Here is a 21,956-nt window from a genome sequence, read left to right as displayed (position 1 = left end):
TTGGACTACTTGCCATTTAAGGGAGGGAATGGGAGAAGGTGGGGAATTTGAACACAGGGTTTTGTAAGACTAATGTTAATGAATTGCCCACGCATATGTTTTGAAAAGTAAAAAACTTTAATAGAAATTTTAAAAGTTTAAAAATGATTTAGAAATTTAGTTTTATTCCTAATAGACTAGAATGAAACAGAAAACTGACATTACTTATTCTGCTTGTTCCTTTGCTATTCTTTACTTCCTTTTAGAAGTGGAACCCAAATATTATTTCCTACTCTCTGAAGCTTTCTCTGATCTCATAAGTTTGTGGTGATCTTCTTGTACTTGACATACCACTCTGTTTTATAAATACAATAATAGCAGTAGCAAAAATTTAGAACTAGAACTTTTACAGAGTGTTTTGCATATATTTTCTCAACAGTCTTAACAATACTAAAAAATATGTAATGATTAACCCCACTTCAGATAAGGAAACTAAGGCTAAAAAAAGTTAAATGTCTTGCTCTGAATCCCATAAGTACTAAGTACTTAAGGCAATGTCTTAAATCTAGTCTTTCTGATTCCAAGTCGACATTTTTATCTATTGTATCACTTATATCTCTTATATCTCTAATGGTCTTCTAATATAATATTGTATGTATTATCTGTATATTACAACTACTGGTTTTTGTTATTATTCCCTCTTGCAATTGCTTGTAGTGACAATATATGGTATTTCTTCCAGAGCTTGGCAGCAGAACTGTTTAACAGGTGTTTAACAAATATTTTTGGGTTCCCTCATACTTTTTGCATATGTGGAATGAATAAATGAATATTTCCTGAAGAAAGTAATGGAATTATTTCATGATTTAAATATATAAGACAAAAATGGAGCATTAAAAAGAGAGTATTTCTGACCCAGGATATGAAGAGTAAGGATACAAAATTCCATAAGCTATTCTTAAATTCTTAAAGGTACTTTACTTGGGAGTGGCATAAATAGTCAGGTATGTGTTGTTAATAAACACAACTATATATTCATCTTCAAAAATGGTTCCTAGGTTACCATTGGTCTCCAAGGTTAGACACCCTTCTTGGAAAAGACTGGGTAATTTGTCATGTTATGGGGAAGCAAGGTAAATACAATAAAGAATTTCATTGTGCATAAAAACTCAAAATAGGAAATAACAACATTATTAATAATAATAATAAAATAATAGCAATTAGAACTCCACAGGTCATAGGGACTATCTAAGCATAGGAATAACAATAAATTTGATTAGACCACCTGATTCATACAAAGATTAACTAAATTTGTTCAGGCTAAAGAGGAACTAAAAAGAGTCCAGATTTATGATTCTCTGTATTTTTTTTTTAGTATAAGTGCTTTTCAGCAGTTATTCTCTCTCTCTCTCTCTCTCTCTCTCTCTCTCTCTCTCTCTCTCTTCCTCCTTCTCTCTCTCCCTTCTCTCTCTTAATATAACATATAATATATATGTGCATATACATATTATATACACATATACACATACACAGACATAGACATAGGCATAGACTAAAATGAAATAGAAAGTATGATCAAAAAAGTAATTTTCTAGATTGGACATTGTAATGGACATTATATAATTTACAAACCAAGCAATTTTTAGTACCAAGAGACATAAATCTATCTAAGTATCAAGGAATAACTTTCCAAAATTTCAACATGAAAATTCTTATATTGATGTTAAGCTTAGGAGTTTCAGGAGTAATAAAATACTAGAGTATCTAATTTATTTCTTTGTAATTGGGTTTCAAAAATAACTCACTATTTTGTTACTAATGAAAGAACACTTTGGACCCATTGGGAAGTATGAAGCCAGGTCAGGTGCTCCTTTGTATTCATTGTGGCTCCATTTCATAGACACTTTGGCAGTGTTCCTTTGACACTGTCAGGGTACAGAGTCAGGTGCACAGTCAAAGAATGCCTATCTCTGCCTCTCTGAATAGTTGGCTCTAGAATCGGAGATGGGTAATCTTTGCCCTCACCTTTGGCTTTGTTCCTTGGAATTGCTGCCTAATGGTTGGAACCAACAAGTGCCTGACCTAGCTTCCCATCCTCATTAATGAGAATTGAAGGACAGTGGAATTGGGGGAAGGAATAGGGAAGAGGGAGGTAATGTGAGGAAGAAAGACTTTTCTTGGTTTATTTATGACTATACTTGGCAAATAATGGTTAAATGACACTAGCATTTTTTTTTTATAAAATCCCAGTTATCTTCTTTTTAACAGTAGAGTAGATATTTTTAAAAATATATATATTTTTAATTCAGGTGTGCTCAAATGACCTTTCTGATAATCATTATTGTCATTTTTAATAGAAATTACAATTGTAGGCTTTTTAGGAAGGCATCTCATTCCCCAAGGTTACATGGTACCTTTATGTATATGTATATGTATATGTATACAATGTGTAAATACACATATTATGTGTATATAATATGATACATATTATTATATGTTATATTAAGAGAGAAAGAGGAGGGATAGGGAGAAGACGGGAGAGAGAGACACACCAAGAGAGACAGAGACAGAGGGACAGACAGACACGGAGAGAGAGAGGCAGAGACAGAGACAGACAGACAGACACAGAGAGAGAAGGAGGGAGGGAGGGAGGGAGAAGGAGAGAGAGAGAGAGAGAGAGAGAGAGAGAGAGAGAGAGAGAGAGAGAGAGAGAGAGAGAGAGAAGGAGTGAGGGAGACAGAGAAAGGGAGACAGAGAGAGCTTAAATTGGGTTAAAATGACTTTAGTGACTCATGTTCAGCTTGTATCTTATCTTCAGCATAGTGCCTTAAAATAGTCGGTGCTTATTCATTTTTTTTTTAAGTTGAAGCTTTAAATTGAAGTTACACTATTCTAATGTAAGAGAAAAGTACATGGACATTATGATCCATCATGTAAGAAACTCATAAAGTTTAGCAGGAATCATACACACAAGAATACTTGGATTGGAATATTGGATTCAAATTTTTATTCTTCTTTCTACTTACTCCTTAGTCTATTGACCTCTTAATTTGTTTATAAAATGAAAGTGATATCTACATAAGTTCTAAAGTTCTTTCTGTTTCTAAATCTTAAGTAGCATTCCCTATTATAGTACAACTCTTTCTATATAATGTTTATCTTAGAATTATGGTAAAGTGGAAGAGGAATTCTGTTTAATTACTAGGAGACCAGAAGTAATGAAAACCAAGGTCTCAATTCATTTGCAAATCTTTACTAACAATCTCACATCATTTTGGCTTCATGGCTCAACTACTTTTTTCTTGCATGCCTATTTGCCTTCTTCCTTCCTCCAAAATTGTAGTAAATAGGTTAGTGTATCCTATTTTAATTTTATTGTATATATATTTACTCTCCATGTGGCCATAGACAAGTCATTTAAACTCTTAAAAACTCAGTTTCTTCATCTGCAAAATGACTTTAATAAAAGTATTTCCATTACAGCTTTGTGTGAGTTGTCTTATTGGGTCAATAATTCATTTAAAGTAGTTAAATGACTTGGAAAAATCTTAAATAATATATAAAGGTTAGCTATTATTAGTAGTATTATTTATTATTGACATGGATGAACTAATATGAAGTACATTCATTTTGTTGGTAAAGAAAAGATTTGATTTCTATCTTAAAGGTTGAATTTGCCAGAATTACAAATATTTAAATTATGATGTGCTCTTGCCTCTACTCTCTTACCATTCTTAATCCTGAGGATTTTAAGTGAGTTTTATGATGTAAAACAATATTCTGTTTGCAATTAAACTAGGCAGTTTAACTTTGTTCTATAATGTAATATCATTGAACTCAGAATATTTTAGTACATTAACATATTTAGCAGAGAAAAAAAATTGACCACCACAAAATGGTTAAAAAAAAACAACTAAAATTTTAAGGAAAACAATACATAATAACATGGAACACTATTGGAAATTTGGCATAGAATACTGAACTGCTAGTTGAAAAAAAAAACAATTAATCTTTTTTTGTAATCAAATATACACAACCTTTTTTCTGATTAACTCTTCTATTTTAAAAATTATTTATTATACATCATTGCACAGTATATATAACTATAACTATTAATGTTATGATTCATTGTTAATAATAGCTATAATAACTATATAATAATAGTCTTTTTGAAAAGGCATCTTTTGCTTCTCAATGTTATGGGATGCCTTTGTTTGTTTTTAAAATGCATATTTTTTGTATACCATATAGGCATACATGGGAAAAACTTTTCTTTAACATATGTTTAACAACATAAAAATTGTGCATATTGGTGTATTGTGATAAAAAATGCACTTATAATAAGGTCAACTCAGTTGTGAAGGGACTGGGCTTACAGTCAGAAGACTCATCTTTATGAGTTTAAATCTGTCTCAGACACTTACTTGCTACATGACTCTGGGCAAGTTACTTTATTCTGTTTGTCTCAGTTTCCTCAATTGTAAAATGAACTGAAGAAAGAAATGGCAAACCACTCTAGTACTTTTGTAAAAAAAAAATGGAGTTCTGAAGAGCTGATATAACTGAAAAATGACAATAACTATGCATGCTATTGGTGTTATAATTATTAATGGTAATATAATATTGATTAATACTAGCATCAGTAGTAGTAATAGTTGATATTACATAACACTTTAAGGCTTATAGAATGTTCTCTATGCCAAAGCTTTTTAAACTGTGGGATTGTGTTTCAACATAAGGTCACAAAACTGCATGTGAGAATTGCAGTTTATGATTTATTATCAGTAATTGTTTAAATTGTATGTCTAATTTATATGCCTATGTTCCCAAGGTTGCATAAAAATTTGGGAGGCAAAAAAGTCACAGATGAAAAAAAAAGTTTAAGAATCCCTGTTCCAGGTCCCTATAACTTAAATGTAGTAGGACATTTATTGGTATAACTTCATGCATTATTATCAATGGAAATGACTATCTCCAGTTATGATGGGAAAAAATCATTCTCACTTTCATATTTTCTGCTAAATTATGAATGCTCCAAGGTCAGAAAAGAACATAGAAGAATTTGCCAAATAGTCTTTGAATTCCTTGCACAGTTTTATGCTGATTCCTATTTAAAGTGAAGGAAATCAAAATATAGCTTATATAAATTCTAAGGTATTATATGAATTCACATTCTCACAGATGAGTCAGGGCCCCAGAACTGAGCTAGCTAAACCTATTAAGTTCTAGGTCAGGGTCAGCAGTGATTCTCTGACATTGGCCCACCCCCAATTCCGGTACTCCCCCAACTTCAAGATTTTCATTTGAGAATTAGCCAGACAAGTAGTTTTTGCTTCCTTCCCTCCCTCTCTTCCTCCCCCTATTTTCTATCCTTCATTCCTTTGTTCCTTCGTTCCTTCCTGTCTTCCTGCCTTCCTTCCTTCTCTCTTTTTCCTTCCTTCCTTCCTTCCTTCTCTTTTTCCTTCCTTCCTTCCTTCCTTCTTTCCTTCCTTCCTTCCTTCCTTCCTTCCTTCCTTCCTTCCTTCCTTCTTTCCTTCCTTCCTTCCTTCCTTCCTTCCTTCCTTCCTTCCTTCCTTTTCCCTTCCTTCCTTTCTCCCTTTTCCCTTCCTTCCTTTCTCCCTTTTCCCTTCCTTCCTTCCTCCCTTTCCCCTTCCTTCCTTCCTTCTTCCCTTTTCCTTTCCTTCCTTTCTTTTCTCTTTTTAAAAAATCTATTTCTCTCATTGTGGAATGACCAAGAAGTATCCCTTAAGCATGATACATAGTCTCCTACCTGGGTTTTTTATAGAGCTGGAATCCAATCAGTCCTTGGCTCCCAGTGATGCAGACCCTGCCATCATCTTATCTGGAGATATGATTTAGGATAATAATGGGGGAGATGAGAGCCATTCCTATTTAAGGAATTGATTTAAGATTATTTATTGAAAGATGCAGAGGTCAAATGCCTTTCAAAGTTGGTAAGATCTTTCTCTAATCAAAAAGTTAGGAGCACCAGTTGAATTCCATCTTTTGAGCTTCTCCTTTCCACCCTACCCTCATCCCATAAAACCACAACTTGTATCTAGACTTGTCACTGAATAGATCTATTCAATCAGGTTTCCTGGAATTAAGTTCATTGCACAATAAAATAGTTTATATGGGGATCAGTTTCTCTACTTTAAATATATGAAACATATCTCATAGTGCTTTTAATGGAAAGGGAACTCCAACATGAAATATGCCTCATACAATTACATATATATTCTATGGTTCAGACTCAGTGATCTGTTAATTATGCCTGGCTTAACTTTCATTTCTGGTGCTTATTTGCCCCACCATACTGTGTTGCTAAGTCTCAAAGTCTGGGACTTATTAAGGACTACCCAAATATACTTTTAAAAGGAAGAGTATTTTTTTCCAAAGTCTTAGGTTTTGGCCTTGTATCCTTCTCCAATCAAAAGATAGGCTGGTATAGCACTTTAAATATCAAAAACAAGATTAGGGAGTTGAAATTCTTTCATTCTGTAAGTTTTTCTATTAAAAAAGCAAATAAACTTTTGGTTAAAATATTTTCATAAATATCACTCTCCAATTAATATTCAAACTATGCAAACTAGGCCCAGGAATACTATTTTCAAGATGACATTCCTAATTATGATTCCTATCATCAAGATGACTGGATGTTACTCACTAAGAAAATTTAGTATAAATTAGTTCACTTATATACCTAGAACTTCTTGCAATTAGAGTTAAGTGACTTTCCCAGAGTCAGAAAGTGAGTCAGAGTTTGAGGCTTGATTTGAACTCAGGTTCTTCTGACTTTAGGGTCAGTGCTCTTTTCACTGTGCCATTTAACTATTCACATAATCTTTTATGTTAACTATGAATTCTACATTATAGTTTTGGGTTGTTTGGTTTTTTTTTTTTTTTTGGTTTATTTTTCTTTGGTACTTATCCACATACAGCAATTCCAATAGTAAGTAACTTGCCTAAAAGATTTTGATACAATTCAGACTGACTCAAACTATACCTTGCATACAGTTGAAGTGTCACCTCCAACCATATCTTGATCATGAACGACTAGATGTGGATATCCTTCCATAACTTCTGCTCCAAAGATTCTTACAGAAACTTCTAGAAATGATTGCAAATCTTTTTTCTATTACTTATTAAATAATTCTATTAACCTCTTGTTCCAAGGAAGTTTTTTTGTATGACCAGATTTTGCTTTGATGGATTCATTAAAAATTTTTTTGATAGGTTCATTTTTATTGCAAATTACTCATCTCACAATTTTCACCCACAACTGATTGTAAATGGGAAGAAATAATGGATGGTTTGGGATTTCTTTGAACGATGAAGATAAAAGATCTGTTTCTAGTGTATCTGCATGTTATAGTCCCAAAGCTATAGTTTATGAGTTAGCCCACACTGTTTTAGAGGCTTTCCACTAATGCTATCTCTGCAGTCTAAGAGAGGATCTGGAGTTGGGGAAAAAATACTATCCCACAGCCCAGTAAGGGTGTCAAATCAGGAGGAAGATTGGCACAGTCCATCAATGATTTTGTTGATACACAAGAGATAGACAAAAAAAGCAGGTTATTCAAGTAATATTGACATATATAACCCTTCATCATTCCTTGAATTTTGATTTCCTCATCAGTACAATCTTTCTAGCTCTGAGTCATTGTTCCACTAATTGCTTTTCCTTCTCTCGTTTGATTATGTCACTCCATAGAGATATCTTGGTACATACCCATCCTGGGATATTTCAGTTTATATTTGATTCTCTTTGAACTTTGAACTTTTCTTTGAACCTCCCCGCCCCCCCCCCCCCATCTCTTTCCACCTCAGGTGGTAACATTTCCCTACTCAAGAGATTCCCATTGATTGGCAGGTGTGAACCATTTAACTTCTATGGGCTTTAGTTTCTTCATCTATAAAATGACTTCTGAGATTCCACCTAGCTCTAAATACATTGTCATTCCCATTGTTTCTAGTGTCATCAAGAATTTAAATCACTTGGGTTGATTTTCATAATTATTATTTTTTTCAGGTATTGCATTGCATTTAAAAGTTTCTCTATTAACATTTTACATGTTGAGACAAATAGGAAAATTTTAGGAAAGAATTAAGGGTCAGGTTCAGGAAAATAACTTTTTTTTTGTTTCTCTTTTAGAAATTCCATTCTTACTTTAAGGGGAAAGTGACTTCTACTGGAGAGGGAAAAGAAAAGTGATAAAACCACATGGAAGACTCACAGGATTTAAATGAACAATCAGTAAGTCTGAATTATTTTTTTTATTTTTAAAAATTACTATAAATGGGACAAAAAATCTTGCTGATGTCTGTTTTTATCACATCCATATTTTAGTGTATACACATATGTAGATGTCATGATTATAATTAGCAGAATTATTTAATATTGCAGTGCTGTGATCCACATTCTATTTGCCTCCTCTTATGGAAAACTTATTTGAATATTCATTTGTAACTCATAAAATTATAAAGCCTTATTCAAAAGAACAATAAGCATTCAAGAAAATACCATGGCTAATAACTGAATTTTAACATATTAACATTTAACATATTTATCTGTGATCATTACATGTACCATTTTTGGATTATGAAACTTTGAGACAGAACAAGATGGAAGATTACTTATTAGAATGATGATTCAAAAATTGACATCACATTACTTATATAATGATGATTCAAAAAGTTGATAGCTTTTGCTAAATTTCCAGGATCATATTTCAGCTGAGAAGTTTTTTTTTGACAATATATTAGTTTTATTTGTCTAGTAGTTTCTAATTTTCTGCAAAGAAAAATATTCTGATTCCTTGTTCAGCTTGTAATTTTTGCAACAAACTGCTGTTATTTATATTTCCCATTCATCTCCTTTAATTATGTAATAGTTTTGAAGTCTAACACAGAATGTGTAAGCCAGCAACAATTTGCTCTTTGGAATGGTATATTAGGACCTGTGGAAATGTCACTACAACTGCCCCATATCTATGTCTATTCAATGTTACTTTACTAAAATACAGGAGTAGTTGCGCTGTCAGGTACAAAACTTTAATGTTCTTTATTTTGATTTATACAAAGCAATGTAACCTTGGATAATCAGGGATAAATATGAGTCAGAGAATAATTTATAAAGAAATTCTTTCCTTATGCTTGCCTCTAAAAACTATCATAAGATTTCATCAGCTGTGGGGGAAAACTCACTATTTTAAAGATAGTTTGTTCATTCAAATCAAAGCACAAAACAGATTGGAAAAGGACTACATATATATATATATATATATATATATATATATATATATATAGTAATAAAAAATAGATATGTAGCCATAATAACTATATCTTCTATGCGACTACAGTATATAATAGACATGAGGAATTGTCTCTCATGACTAGGATAATTCTGGCAAGGCTTTAGAAATCAGATCTCTATGTGAGGTCACTGGGTTAGCATTCTAGGAGGTTCAATAAAACTAGAAGTATTCATTTGGTATCAGAAATCAGAGCAGACAGTAGTAGTTCAAGTCCAGGGAGTCAGGCAAAGTATAAGAGATCATGTTAGTTTCCAAGAGCCAATTTCAATGCTGTAGTAATATACCCTAGAAAAATGATGTATATTCTGATCTAAGTCAGGATGTCTTTCCTTTGATTTGAAAGGGTAGAGGTGTCTGTTCCTTATGAAATTGTGCTGGTGACCTCTCCCTTATCACTTTAATACTGTCATCTACTTTTCATGTTTTACATAGTATATTACAGAGCTTATTGGAAGGCTGGAAGTTTAATGCATGATTGGATTTCTAACTCAGTTGAGATTAGCAAGATTATGATGGGGCTGCTGTTGATTATTAAAATTGTACAATATTTACATACCTAAATTTCCAATCTTTTATTCTTTGTCTTGAGTATTCACAGATCACATGATGACCATCTTGACCCCCTTCAGAAAGATGAATATGTTTGCTCTTGTCATACAAGTAGTCAAGGATAGAGTACAAAAGAAAATGAATTTTCTGTATTTGGTAGGGTCTTCTAGATATTTTCTTGGCCAATAACATTTCACTTTTTGTGTTAAGCCCCAGAACATTGCAGAGTCTTGTGAGTGAGATTCATAATTAGAAAAAAAGTAGTAGAGTGAGAGAAATTTCTGATAATTTTTAATAGCACTTTGGGGAAGAGTGTTATGTGAAATGTGTCATGCACTTTCAGATTAGGTCAGTATATTATTAGTTTTACTAAATGTTTTAATTTGTTACCAGAGACCTTTCCCAAAGTGGAAGTAACCTATAAATGTTTGTATGAAACATTTTAATAAAACTTTTAAAGTATCATCAATAAAACTCTAAAAAATAAAATAAAGTAAAATAAAATAAACAACTGTTGAAGAGCCCTGGGTAAGTGGATGAAAAAGAAAAGCAGAGTGGAAACATGTTTAAGAAAGGGTCCTTTTTATTTTTCCCAATTACAACAAAATGATGGAAGTTAATATATAAATTGTAATTCATAGTAAGTTTATATGTAATAATGAATACAAAAGATATATGTAACACAATTTATTTAAAATGGTTTCTTTAGTAAAATTCACTAGCACAGTATCATTTATTGGAGATTTTGAGTTAACTTCAAAATACTAAAAATTTACTGTTCTGTATTACAGAATTTCTATTAAAAGATATATGCAAAGAATTAGATTCTAGAGTTAAAATTCCGAGGTGAGATACCAGGTTAAAAAGGACATCATTTCTGCCCCACCTCTCCCAAAGTACTTAGTTTAACCCTCTAGCCATATTTCACTTTCCTGTTAGACTCCTCATCAACTACCATATTTATCTACTACCCATTCCTTTGTAACTAGTTAGAAATGTGGTTAAATTTGCTGTCTCTATAAATTTTCAAACCATAATATTTTTTACCTGGCTACTGTTTTCCTGTATATTGTCTCCTATTTTAATATTCTTGAGGCTAGGATCTCTGAAATTTTGATTTTATTTTACCAACACATACATCAGATCATTTTAAATAAATGCTTTTCAATTAGTTAATTTATTAATTAATTGATCAATTAATAATAAAAAAAAACAATAGTGTAAAATAGTGGTAAATGATAGATCCAGGCAGTACTGTAGGAAAACTGAAGAGAGATATGACATTTTCATTTAGGAGAATCATGGAAATCTTCTTGAAAATGATAGGAAATGGAGCAAATGTTTAAGGAAAAGAAAGATTTTGACAAATCAAAAAGAGGGAGGGAGTATATTTCAGTCATGGAGTCACATGAGGCATTGTATGATTTTAGTATACTTTCTCCCAGAGTTTATGGAAAGAGTTTGTTCATTTGGATTAGACCTAATAACTTAATGATTATAATAGGGAAAAAATTGAGTATACTTTTATTTTAATAGTAAGGAAAACAAAGAAACCTTCTCCATTATGTTTCTGTCTTTATATCTTTAGAATTTATCACAGTGCCTAACACATAATAGATGCTTAATGAATTCTAATTTTTTTTGATACCTGTATTTCTATTTTTTTTTATTTCCAAGAAAAACTGAGTAAAACCTTTGGGCTTTATAGTCTCTAGTTCTTTATTCAGGGAGAGGACACTGTTCTCTTGGGGGACAGTGTGGTACAATATAAAAGGAGTTGACATCAAAAGTTCTGGGCTTGACTACTTCCTCTGTAAGTTGTTACAAAGTCACTTTATCTCTTGGATACACAGTTTCTACATTCATTAAAATGCTGTGGTGGTTGGGAGAGTTAGACTTGATGTTATCTAAAATCCTTTCTGATTATGATTTAAGTTTTTTTGTCTTCTTTACAACCCCTATCGTATCCTTACAATCTGAAACTTATCAAATTGGCTGTTTAGCTCCTCAGGGGCTGCACAGAATTATTTGTGCTATCAAGGATTTACTGCCATTTTCTAAGGGCCTGGAAATCGGGCCCAAAAATAAAGTTTTATTTTATATGGTTTGGGATACTTTTGCATCAATGCATTTGGTAATTCCATAAAAAAGAATGTGTATTTTGGATAAAGATTTGGGAATAGAATTTTACACTCCTGTTTCAATCTTCTTTCCTAGAAACTATAACTAGTTTTAAATTGTTTAGACATAGCCAGTATTTTTAAATACATTTTCATAAAGATTTGGGAAAGAATCTAAATGATCCTGGGTAATATGAATAGATAAATATGATGGATATATGAATGTTTGGCAGCACTTGTTCTTGAAAGTGACACAATAGATCAAAATATAAACTCCCGTACCTGTGCATTAAAAAGTTCAGTGAACATAGCTATTTCTAAATTAAATTTGGTTTGTGTGAAATAAATGTGCTTCATCTTAAGAAAAAATAGATATTCTGAAGTTATAACTAAGTTATAACTTAGAAAAAACATATTACATTATTTTTCTTGATTATTATGTGATTTATGGCAGCATTTAATAATAAGAGATTTATTAATCTCTTGACATCTGCAAGGTACCTTGTAGGCATGGGTGATACAAAGAAAAATAACCCTCTGCCCTCAGGATCTCATTTTTTTATTGGAAGGGTAGGGAGGGAATGTGAGAATATTGGAACATATAAACATGTAAACATAATGCAAAAATATGAAGAGGAAAAGGGAAGGAAAAATCAGACAATATTCTAGGTTACTTGAGAAAGGACAGAATACGAATAAGTAGTGGATCAGGTAAGGCTACTCTGAATTGAATCTTGAAGTAAGAGAGGGATTTTGCAAGACAAACATGAGGAATGAATGGATTTCAGGTGTAGGGAATAGGAGGTCAAATACTGGATATGGAGAAATTCACAGTTTAGTTATATTGAAACAACATAAAGAGAAATAATGAGAAACAAGAAAAGCAACTGTGCCTTTTTTGGGGAAAGGTGTTAAATGCCAACCTATGAAGTTTATATCTTAACCTTGAATCAGGAGAGAGACATTGAAGGCTTTTAAGCATACATGGACAGAATTTTGTCACAACAGGATAATTTTGGCAGCTATTTGGGAACATCGGAGCTGGGAAAGCCATAAGATAACTATTAGCATATTCTCGGTGAGAGCTGATAAAATCATTCCCTGAAGTGAAAGAAATGTACATGCAGAGAAGGGTATGATTCAAGAAATAAAATGGAGATAGAATTAACAGAATTTAGCAACTAACTTAATGGATATAGGATGTTTAGAGTGATAGAAATGAAAGTGTCAAAGATGATTCCCAAGTTATTAATCTAGATGATTAAGAGGGTAATGTTGGCCTCCACAAAAAGAGACATTTACTGGAAAGAGCATGAGGTTTGGAACGAGGATATCTGTATTTGTACTTTAACTCTGGTATGTGATTATGTCACTATGGGCAAGGTACTTTATATCTACCTCATAAGGCTATTATCAAATTTGAAAATGGATTTGAAGAGCTTTACAAGTCTTATGTAAATGGAACCTAGTATTATTATTAGGACAAATGGAAGAAGTTTTAAGGGGAAGATGATTAATTCAGGTTTTGACAGGTTTATTTAAGGTGTCAATGGGATGTGTAGGTGGCAATGTCAAACAAACAACTATAGATGTTGGGGTATGAGAATTTTGGAGAGATATTAGGGTTGGATTATAGATTTTTCAAATGATATAAATAGAGATGATTTTTGAAACCTAGAAAGCAGATGAGATCAGCAAGGAAGAGACTTTCTTTTTTATTTAATAGCCTTTTATTTACAGGTTATATGCATGGGTAACTTTACAGCATTAACAATTGCCAAACCTCTTGTTCCAATTTTTCACCTCTTACCCCCCACCCCCTCCCCTGGATGGCAGGATGACCAGTAGATGTTAAATACATTAAAATATAGATTAGATACACAATACGTATACATGACCAAAATGTTATTTTGCTGTACAAAAAGAATCAGACTCTGAAATATTGTACAATTAGCTTGTGAAGGAAATCAAAAATGCAGGTGGGCATAAATATAGGGATTGAATTCAATGTAATGGTTTTTAGTCATCTCCCAGAGTTCTTTCTCTGGGCGTAGCTGGTTCAGTTCATTACTGCTCCATTGGAAATGATTTGGTTGATCTCGTTGCTGAGGATGGCCAGGTCCATCAGAACTGGTCATCATAGAGTATTGTTGTTGAAGTATATAATGATCTCCTGGTCCTGGAAGAGACTTTTCCAGTGAATGGTGATCCCTTTGGGTCTGTGAAATATATAATGTAACAAGTTCTCAGGAACACACATATAAGGAGAAATTTACACTTAGTTCAGCAAAGATAAAATATGAATACACCTCTGCAGCTTTGGATGGTTTCAATAGTTTTGGGGCTACCAAGTGAGTTTCATGTTTTCTACTCTTAATTTGGGAATATAGGCTTTATCCTATATATTTATTCTAGCCCACCCCCTCCATAACTGTACATCATGTTCTAAACCAAGATTTCTTAAACTTTTTCCACTCATGACTCCTTTTCTCATTAGAAATTTTTACATGACCCCTGATATATAGATATATGAAATAGGTATACAAATCAAAGATTATTGGTCATAAATCATAATTTAATGACCCTTTCATTAAGTCATTAAAACCCATATGGAGTCATCAACCACAGTTTAAGAAACTGGTCTACATTTTTGTATAGTTTTATAGTTTCAAAGTACTTCATTTATCAGATTTTATTCTCATAAAACTGTGAGATCAGTAAAGTTTTATTTATCTTTTTTACACATAGAAAGATTAGGGTTCACAGGTTATGATTTGCTCAAGTTAACAAAACGATCCAGTGTTTCAACCTGAACTTGAACACAGATTTTGGTACATTCAGTTAATTTCATGCTGTCAACTTGTCTATAATAAGTAAACTAACTGCAATACAAGTTGTGCAGATAGAAATATAATCAGTTTCTGTCATGCATGATTGGTCTTGAGAAACTGAAAATACTGAAAAGATAGTTGGCAATTGCTACACTTAGTGAAGGGTTTAGATTATGTGGAAAATATTTTCTATTCAACTTTAGTATAGTAATCCTAATTAAAATAGTATCTTTCCAACTATATACATAACTGGTTTTATAAAATATACATGATAGCTCAATTTGGGATAGTTAAACAAAAAGTATTTTTTTTAAACATTGTGGATCTTGGAGAGAGAAAAATAATGTGGTCTACCTTGGAGAACAAAAGCCATTAGGACATTTCGACCATAGTTTAAAAAAAAAAGAAGAAAAATCTTCAGGCTGAGTAATAATAAATACCTTTGTCTAAGTTATAATAAACCAGTAATTGGAATAGTTTGATACAAAGGATCATAGCTTGGGTCTCTGGCCATATTATGATGTTGTTATAAATTCATGAGGTTAAAAAAAAAAGAATTCTATAACTGCCTTTTGTCTTCATATTGATACAGTTGTCCTCATCTTCCTCAGCATAACCTTTTCTTGTGACAAAGAAAAATAGTAAAGTGAAATCACCCAGTTCTATTGATGATTTATTTTATTACAAGATTTGAAAAGCTTGTAGTTTTTATAGGTAGCTTCAACCGTGGTTACTAATTTCATTGCTGTCAGTATAGAAAAATAGGTCACTGAATAAGGTAGTTATACAGATCCTGAAAACTTGTTCAGTTTTAGGTTTAGTTTTTTAGTGCAAATAGATGCATGAATTCTCACAGACTAAGGATTTTAGCCTATCAACAAATATTTATTGAATTCTCTGTTGCTTTGTTACCATTGGAGGGTCACTCTGCTAGATTCTAGTAGTATGACATGTTTCTTTCTTTGATCAAATTTACAATCTAATTAAGGAAAAAATATAAACAATGAACAGATGAAAACTATATTAGTAATAAGTCACTATTAACAATAATAAAATGTGATTATAGTTCATTAAGGTTTATGATATGTTTTGCATATTAAATTTCATTTGTGATAATAAGTAAAAATATAGTAGTTAAGTAGCAAATACACAATACATAACTAGAGAGTATTAATAAAAGACTGTCAAATGTAAAGATGAGTCAGAAAATCTCTGAGTCAGAAGGACCTTTGAATGTCACTTACTACAGACTAGATCAAAATGGGAACTTCCTCTTTAATGTCCCAATCTCCACTCAAGATCCCTAGTAATTGTGAATTCACGGTTCCTTTTGGCAGCCCATCCTACTACTAGATAGTTCTGTTAGGAAGTTTTTTCCTCATATTCTGCCAAAATTTGTCTGCCTTCCTGTCTTTGACTTCCATTGATTACTACTCCTTTCTCTCTGGGGACAAGTAAATGAGGTTTAATCTCTTTTCCGTATGACTATCCTTCAAATACTTAAGAGTAGTTAGGATGGTTCTTCTTCCCCTCCCCCATTCCCAAACAAATATTCCCTTCTCCAGGCTTCATATTCTCAGTTTATTAAATCCATTCCTGAGTGGTACAGTTTGATGTTTAACATTTTTTTTTTACCCTCCTCTCTTCATAGTATGACTTGACAATGACTTCAGAATTTGGTTCTTTACATGTAAGGCAATACTTTGGCATCAATTCTGATCAGACCAGATTACGATGGAACTCTTAATTTCCTGTTCCAACTATTATGCTTCTATGGATCTACCCCAAACTTAAATTAGTTTATTTTGACTGTCATTTCAATTTGTTGGCTTAGTAAGATTAAAGTACATTAAAACCTGCTGGTATTTTTCACATAAATTATTTTCTAATTCTTTTTTGGCTTTGCTCTATTTATTTTTAAAATGTTTTTAATTTTTAAAGTTTTAATAGCACAGGTGTAAGACTTTATTTTCCAGTTTAAATTTGTATTAGTTTAGGCCTATAATTTTAATAGATCAAGATCTTTCCAGAATTAGATTCTATCATTCATCACACTAACACTCCCACCTATGTCTATGCCATCTAGAGTTGAAATGATGATGATCTTGATGATGATGCTAGTTGATGTTTATATATTTCTTTTAATACCAATCCATTAATCACTAGTTTTTAGGGACTAATTATTTAACCACTTCTGAATCTACATACTCCCTTACTTTCCATCTGTCTATCTAGAAGAAAATATTCAGATGCATTAATAAATATCTGATTGAAGTCCAGGTATGCTCATATCTATCAAATTTCTCATATTTACTATTCTAGCAGTCCTATGATATGACAAAGTAGATGGAATTTTGAACTTTGAGTCAAGAATACATGTTTGAATTCTGCCTTAGATATTTACCATCTATGTGTCTCTTGGTCAAATCAGTTAACTTTTATGAGCTTCAGTTTCTTCATATGGAAGAATGAGGAAAGTAATACCTGTCCTCAAGGAAATAAATACATAAATAACTTTGGTAGCTTTCAAGTGCTATATAAATATAATAGATTATTAGTATGAGAGCTCTTAAGTGTGTGAAGCCTTAATAATTATCCACCAAGTTAGGTTCGTTCCAAGTCAAATTAATTCACAGGTGGAGGAGGAAGGAATTTGTGACCAAAGAAGAACTAGGTCATTATTGATCACAAAATAGAAAATTTTGATTATATTAAGTTAAAAAGCTTTTGTACATCTTTCTGTGCAAAAAGAGAACTATTCTGTTCTGCACACATATATTGTATCTAGGATATACTGTGACATATCTAACATGTATAGGACTGCTTGCCATCTGGGGGAGGGGCTGGAGGGAGGGAGGGGAAAAGTCGGAACAGAAGTGAGTGCAAGGGATAATGTTGTAAAAAATTACCCAGGCATAGGTTCTGTCAATAAAAAGTTATAATTATTAAAAAAAATAAAGTGATAAACCTTCAAAAAATCAAGTTGACTAATACATCATGACATTGAATGTCACTCTACTATATTTAAATAAAATTATTTGCTCAATAAAAAAAAAGCTTTTGTACAAATAAAACTAATGCAGACAGGATTAGAAGGGAAGAAATAAACTGGGAAAACATTTTTACAGCTAAAGGTTCTGATAAAGGCCTCATCTCCAAAATATATAGAGAATTGATGCTAATTTATAAGAAATTGTCATTCTCCAATTGATAAATGGTCAAAGGAGATGAACGGACAATTTTTGGATGAAGAAATTGAAACTATTTCTAGTCATATGAAAAGGTGTTCCAAATCATTGTTGATCAGAGAAATGCAAATTAAGACAACTCTGAGATACCACTACACACTTCAGATTGGCTAAGATGACAGGAAAAGATAATGATGAATGTTGGAGGTATTTGCTGTTTTCTCTGGCCCAGCAAATAGCTACCTCAGGTCAGAGAGGTCATCCAGAGTTTTAGTAACCCTCTCAAGTCCTGCAATACATTCAACAGCAGAATTTAGCCTGTTTTAAAAATGTAGTAGAAGTTAAGAAGAATGTGGATGATGTGCAAGACGATGGGATTTGAAGATTGAGGAGAATAAGGGAGGTTATTCATGCATGATAGGTAATCAGAGAATAATAAAAAAAAATAGACAAGAAGTAAAGAAAAATATTTTCTATTTTACCAAAAAAGTTCATATTATCTGAACCATGAAATAGTTCACTGGCCCTAACAGCTTATCTTTTACCATCAAGCCATTAGAAAAAATAAAAGAGAATATAGTGCCGCTAATTGCCTTTTGGGGAAAGTTCTATGTATCTTTTTTATGTGTTTAAAAGTCTGTCCAAAAAAAGAAGCCTATAAATGTGGACAAAATGATTACATTCCTAATATCAGAATTGGCCTTCCAAAGGTGTAGGTGGCCATTAATGTAGCATTGTAAAGATATCCATTCTGGTACTAGAGCTCATTGTGATGTTAGCAGTTTCATCAGACTGCATAAGGATATAGTCTTCTTTAACAATGCATTTCCCTTCTGAAAATAATTAACTCTTATTATAAATGATCAGATGGATTTCTTACATGATAGGAGAGTTCAGGGTCACAAAAGAATACTGGGCATATGGAAAGCAGGAAGTCCAATGAAAGAGGACAGATAACACATGAAAGATGCTGGGATGGAGTGGGGAAGAGATGAAGAAATTGAAACTATTTCTAGTCATATGAAAAGGTGTTCCAAATCAAGAGTGGGGAAGAGAAACACTACTTCATAATTTTTCTGAAAGCCAATCTTGGAATATTCAGGTTATGTATTCCATTTTTCTTCTAGTTTCTCACACTTTTAGGAAAAAATAAAATTTTAATATTTTTATTTCTATTAAAATTTTTAGTTTATTCTGTTAAATGTGTACTCATCAAAAATATCACATCAAGTAATATAAATTAAACACAAGTATAGATCCCATCAGGACAACCAGATAATCTGTTTTCTTCTATTTCTCATCATTAAACCCAAAAATTCAGAACTGTGTGGTTGTGCTAAACATGTGGTTTTTTTCCCCATACGTAATAACCTATTCAGTCTCATTTCACAAGGTTATATTTAGTTTATGATTATTGAATAGACCCATGTTGAAATTACCTTCAATTTAAAATCTTCTGAATTGAACTTTGAGAAAATCTATATACATATGTACTTTTTTAAGATTTGGGAAACTTAAATCAACCATTTCTAACTCTCACTGAATTGTTGTTCATTTGCAGGAATGTCTGAAATCACTCTTGAGCCAGTGCTAGGCTTAAGAGGCAGCTCAAGCAAGGGTGTTAAGCACTTTTCTTTGTTTGTTTGCTTTTTCTCTTAGTTAGTATTTACTGCTCAATCAGCATTAACAGAAGAAAAATAATTTGGCTGCTAACTTACTAGTTTAGAATTTCAAAGGGCCTCATTAGAGACTGATGTAATTTCATCCTCTGGATCTTTTATATAACAGAGTGCACCTTTAGGTTAAAATTCATTACAACCTAGGATTAAACAATAGATTGAAGCTGAATGGGACTAGGATCCAAAAGTTGTTGTTGTTTTTTAAAGTATTTTTACACACACATATCTTCATTTACCTATCTACCCATCTATTTATTTTTGCAGGGTAAACTACTGCTTTAGAATAGAGCAAAAATATTTTCTGACATCCTGAGTATACCAAGACACATTTTTGTTTTGGATTACAACTTCTTTATTCACTGGAATTTTCCCTGAGGTTTTTCTTAAACTAACTGTCCTATCTCCAAATATTTTATTATTATTGCAGATATTTTCTAAAATATAGATGATCATTAGGTAACTGATTTTTAAATTTTCATTTTAAAAGCCTTGACAAATGCATGGGATTAGAATTTGGGATTAGAATTTGCAGAGTATCTTTTTTTATTTAAAAGTGTGCATTCTTAGGGTAGTTTTTACTTTGCAGTCAAATAATGTATTACTGCCATTTAAATATGAGAAAAGTAGACATAAGAAAAAGTCTAATGCAGATTTTGAGAATAGCAAAGTGCTTTGAAATGTTATTGTAAGAAAGCCTGAAGGAAAGGGACAGGCCATACTTTTCCTTGGTACAAGGTTATATGAGGAGAGAAAACCCACAGTACCAATGCAAATTCATACCTTATCTGCCAATGATACAGTATCCAAACATGTTAATGCAGTATTAAGCTTTAATAATTTAAATATTTTAAAAGTTCAAAGAGTTTTGAGATTTAATTGCTTTTTTTTTTTAAATAGTAAAGAAACTTTGAAAGAAAGCTTGAAACAGTACTAACACTTTGGGGACACCCCAATTTACAGAGCTGCCTAGAATACTGAGAAGTCAAATGATGTGTCGAACGTCACACATTGGATTGGGTCAGGGACAGAACTTGGACCCAAACCTAGACTTAGACCCTTGCTCCAAGACTGCTGCTCAACCCACTAAGTTGTATTTCTCATAATGCAAAAGACTGCTTAGCATGAACCAATGAATTGGCAAGCATTCTTTTATTAAGTGCTTACTACATGCCAGACATTGTACTCGATAGGCATTGGGGATATACAGACAATAGGGAAACAGTTTTATAGAGCTTAAACTTTAAAAGAAGAGACAACTTGAAAAGCTATTAGTATATATAGAATACACAGAACAGACTAACTGGTGGGGTGGTAGCAAAGATATTAGCTGCAGGAGAAACTACTTCATGAGGAGAATGCTCTTTGGGCTGAGGCTTGAAAGAAATCTAAGATCCCAAGATTCAAGAGTATAAAGGAACAAAATAAAGATAGGATTTGTTCTGTGAGGAACAGAAAGATCAGGTTATTTGGGCTATGTTATATGTGATAAGAAATCATGTTTATTAAAACATTGTAAAGTTGTGAAGAGTTTTACATATCAAATAAAGGAGGGTTTTGTTTGTTTTTAGTTGTTGTTGTTTATTTTAAATTTGTATCTTAGAGGAAATAAGGAGTTACTTGAGCTTCCTGGATGTACAATCATACCAGAGCTTTAGGAAAATATTTTAGCTTCTTTATGGAGAAAAGATTAGAAAACTATGAGAGCAGGAAACTACTTAGAAAGCTTTTAACAAGATAGGAAACACAAATGTGGTAGCAAAGATTTACCATTTGGTTAATGTCTAGTGGCTCTTTTCTTTGGAGTCTTTATTTACTCATCTTGATACATTTTATGTTTTTGGTTCCTCAAAACAATATTTTGTTTTGTATTACCTACATTGATTTATAGAAGGGTATTTTTTCCAAATTCACTTTGTGTACTTTTCTTTGTTTATTAAGAGTTCCTTGTGTTAGAATATCCAGACATACATGACAGGCTGATGTTAATTTTCTGCACATAGTATCATCTGTCATTTTTACAGAAGATATTTTTACAGAAGGGTTGTATCTAGAAAGCTATTTCAGCCTCTCATTTTGTAAATTAAAAAGTGAGGCTCAGCAAAATAAAAATGACTTGAATAAGGTCACATAGGTCAGACATAGCCAAGCCAGTAACCATATTGAGTATCTCTAGCTCCAAATCCACTTTTCTTTCTACTATTCCACATTACTTCTAAATTTTTTATTGTTATAGAATCTAAACTCCTTTTGTTTGATCTACCTATTTTTACTGAGCACAGAGTATTCTCTAAAA

General features: G+C 32.2%; 1 protein-coding gene across 6 annotated transcripts in view; it reads left to right on the top strand.

Moving 5' to 3' along the window:
• EYA4 (EYA transcriptional coactivator and phosphatase 4) overlaps positions 1-21,956 on the top strand; it is a 296,329-nt gene that overhangs the window by 28,210 nt on the left and 246,163 nt on the right. For all 6 annotated transcript variants that reach the window (XM_031964240.1, XM_031964244.1, XM_031964242.1 and 3 more), the window contains exon 2: positions 8,135-8,236. In XM_031964240.1, coding sequence (XP_031820100.1) covers positions 8,204-8,236 — 33 coding nt within the window. In that variant the 5' untranslated portion in view covers positions 8,135-8,203. The remainder of the gene's footprint in view (positions 1-8,134; positions 8,237-21,956) is intronic.

Source organism: Sarcophilus harrisii, chromosome 4 (genome assembly GCF_902635505.1).
Source record: "Sarcophilus harrisii chromosome 4, mSarHar1.11, whole genome shotgun sequence".
Taxonomy (NCBI): Eukaryota; Metazoa; Chordata; class Mammalia; order Dasyuromorphia; family Dasyuridae; genus Sarcophilus; species Sarcophilus harrisii.
Note: the sequence above shows the minus strand (reverse complement) of the source record. Positions and strands in the feature narration are given on the sequence as shown.